This window comes from Eublepharis macularius, chromosome 2 (assembly GCF_028583425.1).
Source record: "Eublepharis macularius isolate TG4126 chromosome 2, MPM_Emac_v1.0, whole genome shotgun sequence".
Taxonomy (NCBI): Eukaryota; Metazoa; Chordata; class Lepidosauria; order Squamata; family Eublepharidae; genus Eublepharis; species Eublepharis macularius.
In genome coordinates, this window is record NC_072791.1 from 128,841,270 (window position 1) to 128,861,613 (window position 20,344).

At 40.4% G+C, this 20,344-nt stretch overlaps 1 protein-coding gene across 4 annotated transcripts in view; it reads right to left on the reverse strand.

Moving 5' to 3' along the window:
* The window catches only part of ABCC8 (ATP binding cassette subfamily C member 8), a 118,835-nt gene that overhangs the window by 53,999 nt on the left and 44,492 nt on the right, over positions 1-20,344 (reverse strand). For 2 of the 4 annotated variants that reach the window (XM_054972167.1, XM_054972164.1), the window contains 4 exons: positions 16,437-16,512; positions 14,182-14,287; positions 10,308-10,343; positions 8,562-8,597 (listed from right to left, as the gene is read on the reverse strand). In XM_054972167.1, the coding sequence (XP_054828142.1) occupies positions 8,562-8,597; positions 10,308-10,343; positions 14,182-14,287; positions 16,437-16,512 (254 nt within the window). The remainder of the gene's footprint in view (positions 1-8,561; positions 8,598-10,307; positions 10,344-14,181; positions 14,288-16,436; positions 16,513-20,344) is intronic. The other 2 variants (XM_054972166.1, XM_054972165.1) reach the window with 1 other exon arrangement.

Genomic DNA, 20,344 nt, shown 5'->3' on the forward strand with positions numbered 1-20,344 from the left:
GAGTAGACATGGGCACGAGAAAAAAAAGAACATGGTGTTCGTAGTTTGTTGCCATCCACGAACAATGAACAACGAACATTGATGAACATGACCTGTTCACGAACATGTTCGTTGTTCATAGGAGCCAGCAGGCTCTCCTCCAGCCATCAAGATCCCTACCACACCACTCCCAGAAACCTTACCTGAGCAGGCAGCAGGAAAGGTACCAATAATAAATAACAGCTTGGCCCTGATCCTGGGAGCAGCCCTGGAACTTGAAGAGGTAGATCCCTATCCCACCACACATAAAGAAAATTCAAGCTCCAATGCACTCTCCCTGTCTCTCTCTCAAAATGCCAACAGCAACTGTCTCTCCCTCACTGTCTACAAAACCAGAGCTTAAGCATAATGCTGACGATAATTTAATTTTTACCTCTCTACCACTTGACTCTTTAGAATCAATTTTGCAGACCCTACACTTGTTCAGTTCGATCTCAGGTTTAACAGTTAATCAATCAAAATCAGAGTTGTTTTCCATTAATCTAACCCTTAGTTCAGTAGCTAGGTTACAAACATGATTTACATTCAAATGGGTTACTTATAAGATGAGATATCTAGGAGTTTATATCCCCGTACGCTTGAATGATGTCATTCGAGTAAATTTTGAACTTTTTAAATCTGTACTGATCCTATTTTCTAAATGGAAAAAACAAAGTTACTCGTGGTTTGATAGGATCTCATTGGTTAAATCTCTTATTCTCCTTAAGTTTCTGTTTCTGTTCCGATCCCTCCCAGTTAAAATGCATCCAAGGAAAATACAGCTTTGGCAAAGGGCTCTCAATGAGTTTATTTGGTCTGGTCGCAAACCAAGAGTTGGGTTCCGGACATTATGTCAGCCCTCAGGTTTAGGTGGTCTGAATGTCCCAGACCTGTCTTTATATCATGCTGCCTCTTCTTTGGCTCCATTGATTCAGGCTTTAAGACTGAACCCAGCAGAAGCCTGGATCTCTGTAGAAAGTTTCTTTTCATCACCACTTTCCTTACCAGTAACCATCTGGTCCTCTGCTAAAAACAGGCTAGTTATGACTTCTTCCAACTCCCTATTAGACAACATGCTGAAAACCTGGGATAAATATAGGAAAATCTTAGCTCCAGGTATCTCTCCCCTAACATCTTTCATTAACCAAGAGTGGTTCCCCTCAGGAAAGGATTTAAGTGAGTTTAGGGAATGGAAAGACTCTGGGATATTGTTGATTACTAACTGGATTGAAAATGGAGCAATTCGGGAAAAATCTATACTGGAGAAAAGGTTCAGAATTAGGATATCTTGGTTTAGATATCTTCAGCTGAAACACCTGTTCACCAAGCTGATCAGGTCCAAGGATTTGCTTCGGCCCCTAACTCCTTTTGAGGAAATGATTTGGAATGGGGAAGATGGTAAACAGGGTAGGATTTCAACCCTTTACAAATTATTCTTAAGGGTGATACATAAAGACCCTCTGCCATACCAAAAAAATTGGTCTGATTCTTTAAAACGGGTTATCTCGGAATCTGATTGGAAACATATTAATGTGGTTATCCGCCCTGAGCCTGCTTGCGGGGAGGGCGGAATATAAATACGATAAAATAAATAAATAAATATATGGAATTCCCCTTCCAACAAATCTAGTTGTTGGAATATTAAACTCCAATTTTACAAGCTGCTATCCAATTGGTATTTAACACCACATAAATTGAATCAGATGAACAGGTTGTTGAGCCCTCTGTGTTGGAGATCTTGCAAGCAGGAAGGCATGACCCTACATATGTGGTGGGAATGCCATTTTGTTCAGGAATTTTGGAGAGTGGTTCACAAAGATATTCAACATGGTGGGTCTTTCGTTGCCATACTCCCCAGAATTTTTCCTATTGCATTTTTGGCCCAGCTCTATGTTAGATAGGAATACCAGATCTCTTGTCTCGATATTAGTTGCCTCTACTCGTCTGGTCATTGCTGGGAATTGGTAATCCCTCAAAGGCCCATTGATTAAAAAATGGTATCAGAAAATCTGGGAGCAATATTTGATGGGTAGGATTATGCATAATCCGTTTTTGGGGAACTTGCATATGGCAGTCCCTTTATTTGAATACGATGAAATATGGAAACCAATTTTAGATGTTTTAAATGCCAAAGAAGTAACTCCCCCAATGCAACATAGTTTAAGTGCTTGTTTATTGTAATTCTTGGGTTTTTAACAATTTGCCAAGAGTAGTTTTGATAATGTCTTTTATGACTTAGTTTTAATCCCTTTCGTTTGTACTGTACGGTAAAATGAATTTTAAAAAATACAAAACCAGAGCTGGGAGCCCCCCTCCCCCCTGCTCTTTGCTTCCTTGTAACAAATTTGGAGCTTCACACTTGAAAGGAAGACCTGCCTATCAAGCTAAATTGGGCTTAGATTGGGGTTTCCAGGGCAACAGCAGGAGTTCAGACAGAGTTCAGGCAGTCCCTGCCTCCGGTTGCCAAGGGAATTGATTGCAGGTGTCAGATTGTCTGGCTTGACGAACAGCAATGAACGAGGCTTGCAACAACCACCTGTTTGTTTAGAATGGGGCCTCACGAACAGCTTGTTCGCGAACAGCTGATTGGGCTGTTCGTGGCTTTTTAAAGTTTGTATTGCTGTTTGTGCCCATCTCTAGTATGGATCCAGATTAATATCATATTGCCATATCGCTATGAATATCAAGGATGGAATGACCAAAAGGGTTTAACTGACAGGGATGTTTCAATAAAATTAGTTATTACAGAAAGACAATTCTGAATTATTTTAAGAGATGAAAACTTCCACTTAACTCTGAGCCTGCTGATGCGGGAAGGGTGGAATATAAATTGAATAAAATAAATAAACAGACAAACAAACAAACAAATAACTAAAACACAAGTTTGGGGGTATTTTAAAAGAATACATCATATTGAACCAAAAGGAATGCATATGAGGCCATATTTTTTAAAATGTGTGTTGCATAAAGCAATATTGGAACATTGAATAATAGGCTTAACAACCATTGCTTTGGAACTGTAGTTTACATCTCGCAGTCCACTGGAAATATCATTCCACACTCTGTTCTTTCTGGATCATGTACTTGCTTGCAGGCTCTTTTTTGTTTCCAAGACGGTTGAGCCTTAAAAGGCTTGGATTAAGAGCCTTTGATTTCCAACAGAAACTTGCATCACTAATAAGCACTATGTGTTCTTCTGCACTCCCTTCCATTCTGTAGACTCCCATTGGTTACCTATCAGTTACTGGGTTCAATTCAAGGGTTCTAGTTATCATCTAAAAAGCACTTAATGGCCTTGAACCTCATCTACAGGACCATTTCTCCTGTTATGTTCCTTTGAGACAGTTATGCTTATCTGAGCAAAGCCTTCTAAAGGTGCCAACCTGCAAACTGGTTAAATTGGCAAGTGCCTATTCAGCCGCTTTCTCTGTGGTGGCCAACACATTATAAAAGGTCCTGCTTGAGAATATTTGGAAGGCCTCCACACTTATATCATTTTGCAGACTGTACAAACCATAAATGTTCAAAAGAGCATTCTTATAAAGGGATCAGAACTATGGTATAATGGAACAGCTCAAGGGGTGATAGCACAGTAGTATATTGCAATGTCTATGGTATATATTCACCACCCCTTTATTGCAATACAATGTCTTCCACCTTGTAATCCTCTCTTCATTAAGGTATGACAAACTGTAAGAATATTTGTTGCTTTAGACAGTTTTAGATTACACTAAGTTTTGCTGCCTTACAATGCAATCCTAAACAGAGTTGCTCCAGTCTAAGTTCACTGATTTCAATGGGCTTAGACTGGAGGAGCTCTTTTTAGGATTGCAGTCTTAGTCAGTTTTTTTCCTGCTTGCATTGTTTTCTAGTTCTTCTGTCATAGCTCACTGCGTTGTTTTATTTATTACAGATTGTTGCCGAGGAATTATATGTTTTTCATATATTGTATTATCTCAGCTTCTATGCAGGAAAAGTTCTACACTCTAAAAGGCAACTTTGCAAGATTTCCAGTAAGACTGCCTGATACAGGTGGCAAACGGGATGCCCTCATTCCTGAAGATCAGAAAATTGCAATATTTATTCATTTACTTTATTTATAGGTATTTTCCACATGAGAACAGGCTTGTGGGGTTTCCAGATTGCTGCTGTGGCTCCCAATACAGCACAGCAACAAAGGAACTTCCTAAAGGCAGGTTTCTTTGCAGTTTCCTGCCACAGCTCCCTGGCAGCAGGTAGTTTTTCATGCTACTGTTTCTTCTCCAGTTTTTTTAAAAATGGCAACGATATAATTCTATTGTTATCCTACTATATAAAAGGCTAACCGTATTCCAGATGACTCATTTCCCACCCTGGTGAGGCTCCAGAGGGTGCTGCCATAGAAGGAAGCCCTGAAGAGGCAACCCATCCCTCCAAGAGTGTGCCATGGCTGGAAGCCCAGGCCAGGATCAGGTGCAGAGCAGGTGGCAATGTCTGCCTCCCACCTTCACCCAGCCGGGATCAAGAGTGGAGGAGGTAGCAATGCCCACCCCCCACCTTCACCCAGCTAGAAACAGGTGTGGAGCAGGGGGCGATGCCCCCCCCTGCTTTCACCCAGACAGGATCAGGAACAGATCAGGGGGCAATGCCCACTTCCCCTTCAATTCACCAGAATCTGGCGCAGAGCAGGTGGCAATGCCCATCCTTCCATCACCCAGCCAGGATCAGAAGTAGAGCAGGAAGCAATGCCCACCCTCCTTCACCCAGACAGAATGAGGCACAGAGCAGGAGGCAATGCCTGCTTCCCCTTCACCTGGCCAGGATTAGGTATGGAGCAGATGGCAATGCCCGCCCCCTGCCTTCACTCAGCTGGGATCAGACATGGAGCAGGCAGCAATGCCCATCCCCCTTCACCCAGACAGAATAAGGTGTAGAGCAGGAGACACTGCCTGCCCCCTTCATCCAGCCGGGATCAGGAGTGTAGCAGGTGGCAATGCTTGCCCCCCACCTTCACCCAGCTAGGATCAGGAGTGGAGCATCCTGAGGAGAGCAGGAGCAATGCCCGCCCCTACTTCACCAGGCTGGGATCAGGCACAGAACAGGAGGCAATGCTCGCCCCCTCTTCACCCAGCCAGGGTCAAGCGCAGAGCAGGCAGCAATTCCTGCTGTCCCTTCACCCAACTGGGATCAGGAATAGAGCAGGTGGCAATGCCCACCCCCCCTTCATCCAGCTGGGATCAGAAGTGGAACAGAAAGCAATGCCTGCCACCCTTTCACCCAGCTGGGATCAGTAGCGGAGCAGGTGGCAATGCATGCCCTTCTTCACCTGGCTGGGATCAGGAGCAGAGCCGGTGGCAATGTCTTCCCCTCGCCCTCACCTGGCCATGATCACTCATGGAGAAGGAGGCAATGCCCACCTTCCCCTTCACCCAGCCAGGATCAGGCGTGGACCAGGAGGCAATGCCCGCCTGCCCTTCACTCGGCTGGGATCAGTAGCAGAGCAGGTGGCAATATCCGCCCCTCTTTCACCTGGCGGGGATCAGTAGCAAAACAGGTGGCAATGCCTGCCCCCCTTCACCCAGCTGGGATCAGTCACGGAGGAGGAGGCAATGCCCTCCTGCCCTCCCTCCCCTTTCTACAGCCTGTTGTATTTTCCCCCACAACAGGCTTTGTTACTATTAATATTATAAAAATCTGTGTATTAGGTTCACTGAATTCCCAACTTTCACTCTTTAAAAAAGTCTCTAGCTGCTTCATTGAGAAGATATAAGAAGATCTCTCCAATGAAAGTGGCTGGAGACTTTTTAAAAATGAAAGCAGGGATTTTTGAGAAGCTGATACACAGCTTTTTATAACATTATAACAACAGTCAATTATAGATTAAATAAATAAATTGAGTGCAACAGCTTCTGCAAGGACAGGAGCAAGGAAAATGGCTGGATGAAGCAAAGCAGGTTTAGGAAAGGCTGGAGAAAAGCCAAGGAAAACCCATGAGGTGTACAAACACACTCTTTTGGAGCTCTCTCAACCCACCCACCTCATGAGAATAATAACAACACACTTTGTAAACCGCTCTGAGTGTAGCATTAAGTTGTCCTGAAGGGTGGTATATAAATTGAATGTTATTATTAAAGAACTTGCTTCCTAACAGCATCAAACCATGGGCAAATAAATAACCTGTGTGAAAGAAATCATGATCTGCCTTTATCACAGATTATGTAAGGATGCGGTATCTACTCTCTATAAGGTAAAGCAACTCAAATAGCACAGTTGCCATGATTGTTCTGAGATTTGCATAAAGTTGGTAGCATGAAAATGCATTATTATTTTAACATGCATTTATCTAAAATATTTATGTCACAACTCTCTACAAAATGGTAATTGAGCCAGCTTACATCATGTTAAAATTTTAACAACTAATTAAACATTTATAACAACTAACTAAACATTACCCCAACCCCAATACAGATCAGATGAAAAAAGCCAAAAATATGGCACTCCTAGCCAGCGGCAGTAGCTACTTTGGCTGGGGCGGTGATTTGCCCCCGAGGAGGTGGAGGAGGAGGAGGCGCTTTCCCAGCCATCCAGGAACACTGAAGGGGGCAGAGCAGAAGGCCTTATGAGGCTGCACCGCCCCTCAGTGTCTCATTTGCTCCTCATGCTTGGCCTGAGCAGAGAACACCTCAAGCTCTCTCAGCCGAGCTCCTCCAAGGCTGGTTTTACTAAGGCCCTCAGGGCTAGGTGGCAGTCACTGCCTTGGAGAAGTTCTGCTATTTCCCTGCTTGCTACCTTCAAACTCCAGGATGAGAGCCAGGGCCCAGTGCCAGGCTCAGTGGTTTGGCAGAGACTTTTTTTTTCTTATTTACATTTTGGGCCTGTTGTCTCTCAGCCGAGAAGGCTAAAGCCTCTGGCCTTTCTAGACTTCTCCCCCACCACCACCGTTTTCACTTTATTGGGAGGGTTTATTTACAGCAGCAACAGGAAAGGCCTTGCTGGAGGCCACAGGGGTGGCTTTCAGCCATCTGAGGGGTGGATTGCTTCACACATTACTGCTACTGGCCTAGCTGGGGTATACATTCCTAGGGTGGATACTGGTAAACCCTCTCTATTTTTTTTCCTGTTCAATTTTGTTGCCTTTTTAAAGCCAAAAAACAATAGTTGCCCAATAATAAAACACATAAGATTAAAGAAATGCAGAGCTATTGAAAGGACATAATAAAACAGGTGTACTCTGGTTGAAATCCAAGTATAAAAAACTAAAATAGTTTGGAAAATAAAAATGTCTTTTCGTGACACCTAAAAGAATATAAATTTGGTGCCAGGTAAGCCTTATGAGGGATTTCCACATCACTACTGAGACAGCTGTTTCTGGTGCACACTTGGAATTTAGTGAGGTGTGGGCAGTAGAAGGCTGTCCTTCAGAGACCCTAGTTCCATGCCATATAGGGCTTTATAGATCAACAACAGCTCTTTGAATTTGACTCAGGAACAAACAGGTAGCCAGGGTAGATCCTCCAGAGCTGGCAAAATATGCTTCCCAAAAGATGTATCTGTAAGAGTTGCTGCTATGTTTAGGATCAGGTGAAGCATCTGAAACATCTTCACAGGCAGACTCACTCATATACACCTTATTGCAGTAGCTGACTCTGGGTATTATCAGAACATTGGTAACAACAGACAAATTGTACCACTCTAGTGAAACATGTAAAGCTGCTTAAAATGTACATAGGAGATTTGCATCTTCATCCATAGCTCAGGATGACAAAGTACCCCCACACAGTGCCCATCCAGAACACATAGAACAGATTATTACCTTCCTATCAACTAACAGTATCTTAGGGATCCTTAAGGCTTCACTTCCTTCCTTCCTTCCAGTCAGAACAACTCTCTCTATTAATAAAGCACTCCTGCAAACTACCAGTGAAATTTTCTTTGGCTTGCTGCAATAGGCCGAGATTGGCAAGGGTCAGGCATGTATGTGGGAGGATGTACCTCCTCAAGCAAGCTGTTCACATCTTCAGGCTGTACCTACTGATCTTCATAAATAAAACCCCTGATAAAGGTAACACTGAATAAGATTTATTTATTTTATTTCCATTTATACCTTGCCTTTCTCCCCAATGGGGACTCAAAGCAGCTTACGTCATTCTCCTCTCTTCCATTGTTTCTTCACAACAACCCTATGAGGTAGGTTAGTCTGAGGGCCAAGCTACAAGTGACGAATGACACTTGAACGGCAAGTGGATCAAATGGAGAGCAAGTGGAGGGCAAGTGAACAGGGAGGAATACACTTGTCGTTCAAGCGTCATTTGTCACTTGTAGTTTGGCCCATAGTGTATGTGACTGGCCCATGATTACCTAGTGAACTTCCATGACAAAGTGGGAAATCGATCCTAGTCCATCACTCTACCCTCTCTACACTATACTGGGTCTCTGTATTGCTTGTACAGTACTGTAGAGAAAACAAACAAAAGGAGTCTTTGATTTTCAGAAAGGCAGATTGAGAACGCTTCATTTACAGAAACCTCTGAAAGCTTTTCCAGGTAATTTTCAAAATATATTACCTGTTTTCCATGCTGATAGCAGTTTCCTTCTCTTGGCTGCAGAAAATTTACATGATAAAATATCAATGGTCAATGCACTTTGAGCAGATAGGCTATGAAAGCTTGAATTCTAAAACTCCGATGAGTAAATATATAACAGTTTATGAATAACAATGTACACATAGGTCTTATAATCCATATTACATTGAAGTCAGAGACAAATCTTCCATATAATATAATCATATAGTTTCAAAAGGACTGAACCAAGCAGAAAGCAACCTATAGTTTTAAATACTCAATTACTAGTTTATTAATTCCTTGGTAGGTTTTACATTTCTATACTTTGAGTCAAATCAAGGTCTTCGTAGTTATAGTTATCAAGTAAGCTTTATGTTTGAGGTAGGGCTTTTTCTTCTTTTTGGAAAGCATCTCTTCCCCTGTATTGTATACTATACTTTAAGCCATATTTAACACTTCTTGAGGAAGCTGATGATCTGACCAGAACATTTCTGCATCATGGTCTCAGTATTCTCCATGTGGTTTTTAAAGCAAACATTACACCTGAAGATATTTACCCATCTACAAGTAAAATTCGTTGGCCTACTTCACATATGACTTTTCCATTACAATTTTTTGTTAGCTTTGTTGTATGCAAAACATACATCTATTATCATGGGAACAAATCCATGTCTACTACCATATGTAAACATCTCACAAATGCCTTGTTTTCTGGATGTTCGCTCACTGGCAACCTGCAATCAACTGTGGTTTCCTAACATGTATATACTTGGTAAAATATCCAGATATCCCTCATGGTAGGAATAAACTGAAGAAAAAGAATAACGGTAAAAGTCTCAAAAAATGAGTAGTAAGTAATTGTGTGGTGTGAAGAGACGGAGAAGCAGTCTCTCTAGGAAAAGGTACAGGAATGATTTATAAAAAGTAGCAAACTGCTGAACAGACAGGTTCACCAGTTCAACTGTATCAGGTTTTTAAAAATGTTTTTAGGGAAGGCTTAATCCTCAATTCTGATCTCATGTACCTACTGTTTAAAGAAAAAATGCTGAAAGCTCTAACATTACATCCTTGGCTCTGCCAACCAGAGTAGGTGATCTGGGTGTAATCTTTGGGATGAAAAAAGAAAAAATGGCAGCCTCCACTAAAAATATTTTAGAAGTAATTGATGAGACATCTGTGTTTAAATCATTTCATTAATTTATAAACAAAAGTATGCAGAAATTCAAATCAGGGAAGGCTAAGATTCTCACTGACTTTCTCTGTTTACACATAACTTAAGCACGCACAATGAATAATTTCGGCATCAGACCCCATCTTAAATTTGTGTATGCACAAAATTGCTACATGATCAGGAATTGGTGTTTAACAACAATCTGAAATCAATTGCATAGTTACAAAAGCATATCAAAGCTGCTGTAACAGCTTTGCAAGCAGGGACAGATGCTTTTCTGCTCATTAGCTATAACTCAGTTATAAAGTGCTACTTACTGTCAAAGGTGACATGAATACTTGACTTTCTGCTGACCAAATATATCATAGCTATCTCAAAAATAATTTGCTCCCAATGATACTTCCTATACCATTGCACCTTCTCTATGCAACTAACTGAAATAAAGACATTGCTGTGTCCAAATACTCATTTTTTCTACAGAAAAGCTGGGGAAATTAATTATTTTCTTTGTAAAGAGTCATTTCTTTCTAGCACAATAAAAACAATTACTTGAAAACCAAGATCACATTATACCATACCTTGTATCTTCCCCCATCTCGCTGTCAGGAATACTGCTGTATCACAGTAAAAATTGGAAAATATTGTACATGATTGTAAATTGTAAAAGATTGTAAATGAGCAGTTTGCCCCCAAAATTAACAGTTATGTTAACTGCAGAATCCTTTTCACAGAGCTGTTTCAGCGTTTTTCTTCAAAACAACCATAATTAAGACTAAATTTTGTTATCAGCATTCTCTAGTTATGTTCCTGTTTAGCACCAACAATTCACTTTAGTGAGTTTTTGCTCATGTGAGCTGCAATTGGCACAGATATAAAATTGCTGAGTTAGGAAAATTTCTGGTGGTTTTGATGCAGGAAACTGAATGAAATTCTGTGTTCAAGTTAAACATGTTTTAAATATGTTGCTTGGCATATTTTAAAAACCTACCTGTGCGGGGTTCCATGGAGCTGGCATCCCTTTTAATTCCATATCCTAGGGACTATGATAGTCTAACTACATGTTATATTTTTCCTTGGTCCATTCCAAGGTCTGGTCAACAGTTCTGACCTCAGCACCTGACATGTATGGGCTCAGCTCAGATTATATGATGAGGGAGGGGTAAGTCTACGTCCCACATTACTTTCCCCAACCTGAAAAAATCCCAGGGAGTTACTGGCTGTTTCCATGGCCGTTTCCACATGTTGTTAAAGCAACAGGCTACTTACTCAATGCTGGTGGGTTTTTTTTTAACAGATTCCAGATGCCTCCGATTTCAAAGTGGAAGCAGGCAGTTTGGCTTTCATCTGATCAGCGTCCTTGACCCGGCACAGAAAAGAGCGGGAAATCCCGGTCTCAGAAAAGATGCTGATCAGACGAAAGACAAACTATCTGCTTCCGCTTTGAAATCTGAGGCATCTGGAATCTGTAAAAACAACAACAACACTAGCATTGAGTAAGTAGCCTGTTGCTTTAACAACATGTGGAAATGGCCTCTGTTTGTCCAGCCTGGGAAACTTAATGTGTACTGATGGACTATGTGTAAACTGCAGGTAACTTTTCCCAACAGAATCAATGGTGGCTCCTTGGGGCCATTTCAGGTTGGTAAATTGGCATGGGATGGGGAAGCTTAAACTTCCTCTCCATGTTTACCATGGTCACAATATGACTCAGCCCCCTGCATGTCTGGTAATTGAATTCTGAGCATGGAGCTACCATACTTTGTCACCCAAGGACAGACCAGAAAAAGTGCAGCATGTGCTTGAGTAGATATATCTAGTCAAAGGATTTCTAGCTTGCAAATGCTGCATGTGAATGTTCCAGTGGCCTGCCTCAAAGATGACCTCAGCCAAAAAGAATTCCACACTGCCCACTGGTCTTTTTAAATGCCTGGTAACAAATTTAAACTGGGCCTTACCTCATCAGCACAAAGAAATTGGTAAGGGGTTCAATTTTTGTTCCTGTCCAATATACAAGGCTAAAATCTCACTTATTTATTACAGAATGTTTCTTCTCATTTCGAAGAAATGAAACATTCTGAAGAATCTCATTTTTTCTATTAGGCAATAATTCCATACATATACAGTCATTTGGACAAAGAATATATTCATACAAATATGAACAACAGTTGTTTTAAAACACACTCAACCTTACATTGAGTAACTGAGCTATTATTTGTGATAGCATGAAGTTGATTGATAAAGCATAAGGAACTGGTATTTTATTGCATCAACTTAGAATGAACCATTCATTCAATTTGTGCTACGTATAGTGTGGTTTTGTGTATGTGAAGATTTAAATGAAAATGTGTCTGTAACTTGAAACCATTTAGAAAAACTAATATCCAGGCCATTCAACAATTCTGTAAGATTGGACTTGGCAGTGTTGGTGCCATGGAAGTCAAAGACCATGCATGATTTCTGATACTGTCACCTGTATAAACATCTCTCTTTCACTCCATATACCAGTGAGTTTAGATCCTAAGATCCTTGTGTGTGATGTGGCACTTCCACTTGTGCATAGGGTGTGTGTATTTTCCTTCCTGAATACAGCTCTTCATATCACATTGCATGTTATTCTGGAGGCTCTCCCAACATTCTAAAGTTCTTTTTTGGGTGGAGGTGGGGATCAGCAACACCCTTACGCACAAGCTGAAGTCCTTTTGCTACATGGATTTAAATATTTCTGTATAATTGCAGTGAAAAATAGGCAACAGTGTCAGCACTTAACAATGATGACAATTTCAGTCAAAAAAAAAAAAGACAACTTCAGTATCTGTGTTAGTCTGTTGCCATAAAGATAAACAGGAATTCTGTGATACTTCAAAAAATAAATTATATTTTAGCATAAGCTTTTATTAGTTAGATCTCACTTCATCAGATGCAAGACCTGTTTATATTTGCACTTTTTGTTGGCACATCAAAACCCTGGATTTTTAAAAATAAAATATTTTTATTTCATGCTATAAAAGATGGAGATATATAATATAGTAACACTGCATATATATTATAGAAAAATATATCACTATATGATTATGAAAATTACAGGACAAATTGACAACTCACATCGCATTGTACCCAAAAAGTTTATCAAGCACTCAATACTTAAAGCAGACTGAAATCCTTCAACTAATCTCTAGAATTTTCCCTTCTATGTAGGTTTGAGTTTATTCCAGAAAACCACAGCCTCCAAATCTTAATAAATTTTTACTATGTGTTTACTCTTCCATCCCACAAATATCTGATTGCCATTATTTTGTACATTAACATAAAAGACTCCTCTTTATATTTGCACTTTTGTTAAAATCCTGGATTTCTTACATTCAAGAAATGTCTGCAATCCTAAGATTTATTATCAAGGAGATGTCCTACAGTAACTCAAGGAAAGAAAAACATTGCATGTATAACTAATGAGAACATGGAGCTTGCCCTTTCATAAGTGATTGGGATATCTGTGTATTCTCAGTTATTGTGATTGCAGGCAATGAACCAGATTCAGCGTGCTCAATCATTCTCTGAGGCATACTCTGTGGCAGGTCTATTTTTATAGAATCACCTAGCAGAGTGGGTTATGGGGGATGCATTCACCTGCCACACTAGGAAAGCATGCAAAACTGTTCTCCTGCACAGGGCTTTTGGTGGAGGGTAAATTGTTTCAGCTGGTTAATCTGTGTATTGCCTTTTTTATTCTTATAACCCTGTGTTCTCTGTTGGTTTTAAGATGTTGGATACTTGTAATGTTCTGTGTCCTGCAGCTTCTACTGTTTGAGTTTTCAGAGATAAGGTATGGAAAATACAAACAACAATAAACAAACAGTAATTTCTTGACTTAAGATCATGTTGATTCTGCATAAAATGATACTAGCAGAAACTAGCAGAAACTTCCTCCCCTTGAAGCCAGCTGGGTGACCTTGGGCTAGTCACGGCTCTCTGGAGCTCTCTCAGCCCCACCCACCTCACAGGGTGTTTGTTGTGGGGATAATAACAACATACTTTGTAAACCGCTCTGAGTGGGCATTAAGTTGTCCTAAAGGGTGGTATATAAATCGATGATGATGATCATCATCATCATCATCTCATCTAGAACCCCCATTAATCAGTTCTGCTTGCATTTCATGTAGTTTCTGGACAAAGCACTGGTCTGGTTTCTGGACAAAGCATTGGCTGAAATCATCAGGTTTTACTTCCAAATCATCATGCCTATGATTAGGTGCAGGCCATAAGTGTGCACATGGCAGAGTTAACCAATGAAAGCAGATACTTATAAAATGAGTGTTTAATATAACGATGGTTTATTTACAACTTCATTTAATTCTACAGCATTTATCTATAACATTAATTTAATTCATATACACCATTCTTCAGGTAAATCTGTTATTTCTTTTATAATTATACATAAACTGTAAATAAAATTACCTGTTCCAGATTACGTTCCCAGATACTTTCTGCATCTCCCCAAGTATCCCTAGTAGGAGGGATGACTTACCACAGCCCACCTGTCCCACAATCATTGTTAACTGACCTGCAACGGTAGAAAGAAAGTTGTTTTGAATTTTACTTCAGAAATTGGCCCCAGTTTATGCTCACTGAGGAAATAACCTCACAAAGGATCCCTAAGGGATACTGTGTGTGGATGTCAAGAAACTGGCTTTGCCTTTTCAGTTTCTTGGCTTTCCAAAACTTTGATTCTAGGCCTGATCAAGCATAGGAAGTCTGTCTCTGAGAAAGTGCAGTCATTATGACTCTGCAATTTTCAGAGGTGAAACTGAAACACGCAAGTACAAGATGACATCAGAGCTTCAAGGTCAGAGCTGGAAGGGAGGTTTTGTATCTATATTTCATCATCAGTGCAAGGGATTCTGGGTGCTGTGGAGAAATGTGCAACACCCCTAATTGGTCAATCAGGATCAGACCATTGCAGCCAGTTTGGAATAAAGCAAGGGTCTTCATAATAGTCTGCCCCCCCTCGCTCTATGTGGTTGCTGGTGGATACCTGTGCTACATGTTCTTTGGATCTGGTTACTAGGACTATTGCTCTTGGATTTTGGACTTTGGAGCTTTATCTGGACTTTGTGTTTTTAGCCTGACAAGGTAACATTTGTGTTAGAGGACCAAAGCTCATCTAGTACTTTAGGATAGTTATTTGTTATTTTGTTATTTTCTTTTCCTGTTTGCACACCTCTATGTTTGTAATCTTTGCACTCTTCTTAATAAACTCAACTGAGTATACTTCTGTGGTGTTATTTGGGGTTTGAATACTTCAACCTGAGTCCAGTACTTTGGTTTATTTGCCATAGTTACTCAACTAATTGTTCTGTGGAACTCAGTCTGCAAATTGGTCTACCTTGAGGGGCTGACCACTTTGGGTGCCCAGTAGGGCTGGAGATTGGGCTCTTGTTCTTAAGATGAGGGTTAGCCAGAGAGACTGGTGGTGGTAGCTGTTACCCTGGGAAGTGAAGATTTGCTCTCCAGTTTTGAGTGTTTTGCTCTTCCCTTTACATTCAGGTCTGTTCATGGATACAAGACACTTCCTACAAGGGGAGACAAGTAAATTTCTACCTGTACCTAAAAGATAAGCAGGAAGAGCTATCCACATAGTTTTGGTATATATATTAGGATGTATATAATTGATGTATATATTGCATCAAAAAAAATCCCTGAATTCCAAATTGATTCTCTACTTCAGTTCAGCTATTTCTGAAAAATTAGGCCTTTGTTTTGAATGGGAAAATCACTCTGGGGGCTATCTGGTGGGTAGAAATCATTTTTCAACCAAACTTCCCCAAATTTGGAGATAACCTACTCCTGACTGTCCTCTAAAGACCCCCCATGTTTCATGGAGATTGAGCTCCAGGGGCTAATTTTATGGACTCCCAAAGAAGGTGCCCCCACTCACTCTCAATTATTCCCTATGGGGAAAAATATCTGGGGGCTGAGGGGCCGGAGGTGGCATTTCTCAAGAAAACTTTGCCAAATTTACAGCAGACCTACTCCTGGCTGTCCTCTGGGAACCTTCCAAGTTCCAGGAAGACTGGACCCTGGGTACCAATTCTATGGCCCCCTGAACTAGGTTTTCCCATCCACTTCATTGTTTCCTGGGGTGGGGGGAGTCAAAGCTGACTCCCACTGCAGAAACACACTGAGGCAAGCCTGCCATGGCCAGGGCACACTCCCAAATGCAATCTGAGCTCATGCCAGAGAAATCCCCAAAGAACCAAACTGAAGCACAGGAACGAATCTCCCCAGAACCAAAGAAAAATAAGGGACCAACATCACATCAGAGTATCACATCCATTCCACCTAAACCAAACTGAAGCAAGAAATACTGTTGCAACTTAGCCCAACAGAACCAGTGTCATTCACAACAAACAGGCATTGGCTTCAGCCAGTGGGGGAACACCACAGAACAGAACCAAGCATTACCCAGCTGCAAGCACAAGGCATTCCCTTGCTTGAGTTTACTCCTATTTACTTCTGTTAGAGGACATTCAGGTTCCCTCAAAATTTGGTGAAGTTCGGTTGAAAAATGAATTCTAAACTGAATTGCACATCCCTAGTATATGTGGACATGAAAGAATGTCTGATCTACTGTTAGGAGCCTATTTCTGTACATGTATCTTTCTTGCTGGATTGAGGTTATTTGCTGTTTATTATAACATTTGATTTAATACCTTGAGGGATTTGTATGTCAATGTTGGACAATGCTGGAGGTCCTTCAGAGGTCCAAGTGAAAAATCCATTTGTGACCTATGGCAAGAAAACAAATAAATTGATAAATAATCCATATTGTTGCAAATCTTTATGTATGTTTCTCTTTTTAAAAATAACACGTTTGCTATAACTGGGCTGAGCGGGCTTCCCATGGCTACCCCATCCATCTGTTCATAGAATTCGTTATCCCATTGGAAGTAACTGGGTGTCAGACAATGGTGGAATAAGGCTGTTACATCCTCTGGAAAAATCTGATTAATAAGTGCGATTGTGTCTTTTACCAGAACCTTAGTAAGCAGAGACACATCAAAACTGACAAGTAAGTCCTGTGGATTGAGTTTCAGAGAACTGATTTTGTTGATTAAATGTGCCGAATTTTTTAAAAAATATTTTTATTCAATTTTAGAACTGTAATAATAATCAAACAACAAACCAATATAATACATTGCATTTACAAATATTAACACAGTGCTTCAACTTTAATACATCAACGGGGACTTCCGGTTTGGGATTCATGGAAGTCTAACGCAGCTCAGGGAGCTGGGCTGTCCGTGCTGCTGTTTGTGGAGGCTGGAGGGGCACCAACTGCCCGCAGCCCCCTGTTCTCAGGCGGAGAACAGGCAAGTACGCTTAAGAACCTGAGGGCGCATTGATCTCGGGTGTGAGGGGGGTTCTACACAACGAGCCCCCGTCCACTCTTGAGGTCCCACCCGAAGAAAGGTTGCTAAAATCTCTGCAGCAGCTCTGGAGTCAGTTTCTGGCATAAGACCTACATACCCAAGCTTCAGTAAACCGAAAAGGAAATAAGAACTAATTGGATAATTGAAGCAGCGATTACAACCCAAGAGAAACGTCTAAGAAGGTAAAGATTGCTATCTCTTAATACGGGACAGATTATAAAAAGGAATAAAGCGATAAAGAGAATCTAAAAACTGCAAGAGACTTGTTATGTAAAGGAGGAAGTTCCGGCAAATTAAATTTTAAAAAGAGACATTGTAAAGAGAAGTTAATGCGGAAAATTGACTATTGTTTACATACCTGCGGCTAGGAAGAGATAGCAGACTGTGAGAAAGTTTTAATATCGCGAGAACTGCTGTGAAAAGAAGGGGAGCAGGAAGTACGTCAGAATCATAAAGAGACTGGCAAGAAGTGGCTTCTTAACAACGGAAGCGGAAGGCCGCCATTTTGGAACAGGGCAAGGCTGTGACTTCAAGGAAAACGGAAGTAGGCCATCTTTGGTGAAGGTAAGGGTGATTGCTTCAACATAAAACCATAGAGAAAAAACACCCAACATTTTGGATTACGCAAACTTTTTTCTTTAAAAAATAAACCGAATCAGGACTTTTAAAAATAACAGAAAGTAATAAACTAGCGCCACGGAGTTGAGGAAAAGAGCGGACGCGTGGGAGCGAAGTAGAGCTAGCCCCACGATGTCAAAGGAGTGGCAAACCACGCTGGAAAATTTGGATAAAAAAGTCTCAGAAGGAAACAAAGAGTTTAAAGAAATGATGCAGGAGAACTTTAAGGACTTTAAAGAGGCACTAAAATCGGAGATGGCAGAACTCACAAAAAAAATGGATCAAGTACAGAATGACTTGCAAGCTACACAGCAGAGAGTTAATGTAGTAGAGAACGCGGTTGACACCTTAACAGACGTGCAGAGAACGGAGATGCGAGGAATGAAGGGAAGAATGGCCGTCGCTGAATGTAAACAAATGGAAAAGCAACTCAGATTTCGTGGGATTCCGGAGATTGTGGAAAAAACAGCCCAAGAGCAGATTACAGAAATCTTGGCGGGTTACCTGGGGAAAGAAGAAGAGGAGGTTGCAGCTCTCCTGGACGTGGCATACAGAATTAATTCAAAATTTGCAGCTCAGAAGAAGTTACCAAGGGATATGATCGTGCAATTTACGACTAGAAACACAAGAGAGTCAATCGTAAGCAAACAGTTTCAGGAACCATTAGAAGTCAACGGGAAGGTGGTGAGAGTCATGAAAGAACTGCCCAGAGCGGTGTTGTTGGAGTGGAAAAAATACAGAGAGCTGGTCCAGATGTTAAAGGATTTGAAAATTAGGTACAGATGGGAAATACCAGAAGGACTGGCATTTGAATTTGGTGGAGTAAGGAGAAATATCAGGTCGGGTCACGAGATGGAAAACTTTATTAGGGACAATGAAAAGGACTTACCAAAAAGTACAAGAATGTGATCATGGAGTGTAAAATAATATCTTGGAATGTAAATGGACTAAATTCACCCTGTAAACGAAAGGCTATTTTCCACTGGCTTTTAAAACAAAAATGTAATATAGTATGTCTCCAAGAGACACATATCAGAAAGCAGGATTTAAAGTATTTGAAATTTGTAAAGCTTGGAAATGAATTTGCAGCAGCCTCCAAAAAGAAGAAGAGAGGAGTTGTGTTGTATATAAAGGAGGAACTGCAGCCAAAATTAATTTTAAGTGATGCAGAAGCTAGATATTTAGCAGTGGAAATAATTTGGAACTTGAAGAAGACCTCGGTGATTGGAATTTATGCACCCAATGGCGCAAAAGAAAACTTTTTCAAGGATTTACAAAAACAACTCGATGAGCTGACCTATGATCAAATAATTCTGGCAGGCGACTTCAATGGAGTTACAAACTTGGAAGAAGATAAGAAATCTAAAATTGCACAAAAAAAAGAGGACTTTTGCCAAAGTCGTTTTTTGCGATTAAGGAACAGGAAAGTCTAGAAGATGTATGGAGGAGACAAAATCCAAAAAATAGACAATATACCTTTTATTCTGCGAGGCATGCTACTCTATCAAGAATTGATATGATCGGGGCTTCCAAAGAACTAATGTTGTGGACTAGATATGTGGAGATAATGCCTAAGGTAGGCTCAGATCACAACCCTATCATGTGGAGATTTGGAAAAAATACTAAAAGAAGACAATGGAGAATAAATGAAGACTTGCTGCAGATAGAAGATAATATGGCATTGCTACGAAAGGAGACCAAGTTCTTTATACAATACAATTTAAATAAGGATGTGTCAACTTATAAGGTATGGGATACTTACAAAGCTGTAATAAGGGGAATATTGATGGACTTGAATGCAAGGGACAGAAGGAGAAAAGAAGAAAAGAGAAAGGAAATAACTGAAAAAATCAAAGCCAAAGAGATACAACGCAAGAAAAGACCAGGGAAGAAACATATATACCAGGATATAAAAATACTGCAGGAGCAATTGACGGCAATGAATAACAAAGAATTGGAGTGGAATTTGAAAAAAATGAACCAAAAAATATTTGAAGGTGCAAATAAACCTGGCAAATATCTAGCTTGGCAATTAAAAAAGAAAAAAGAGAAGAAAACCATAATTAAAATACGAGAGGAAGACAGAACATTATTGGACCAACCAGCTATTAGTAAAGCTTTTTATAGATTTTATGCAAAACTGTACCAGAAAAAAGAAGTGAATAGAGATTCAATAGCGGATTATTTGGAAAGAATGAAACTGCCAACGATGTCAGAGGAATGGAAAGAAAAATTAAATAGGGAAGTGACAGAAGAAGAAATAAAAGAGGCCATCCAATCAACGAAATTAGGGAAAGTACTAGGACCGGATGGACTGACGGCAAAGTTTTACAAAATGATGGCTAGCGAATTGGCACCTTTTTTGAGAGAGGTAATGAATGAAGTTATGCAAGGCCAAAAGATTCCCGATTCATGGAACGAAGCTAACATATCATTGATTCTGAAAGATGGACAGGATTTGACCAATGTTAAAAATTATCGGCCAATTTCGTTGCTGAACAATGACTATAAAATATTTGCAAAAGTTTTGGCGGAAAGGATAAAGGGATGGCTGTTGGAATTTATTGCAG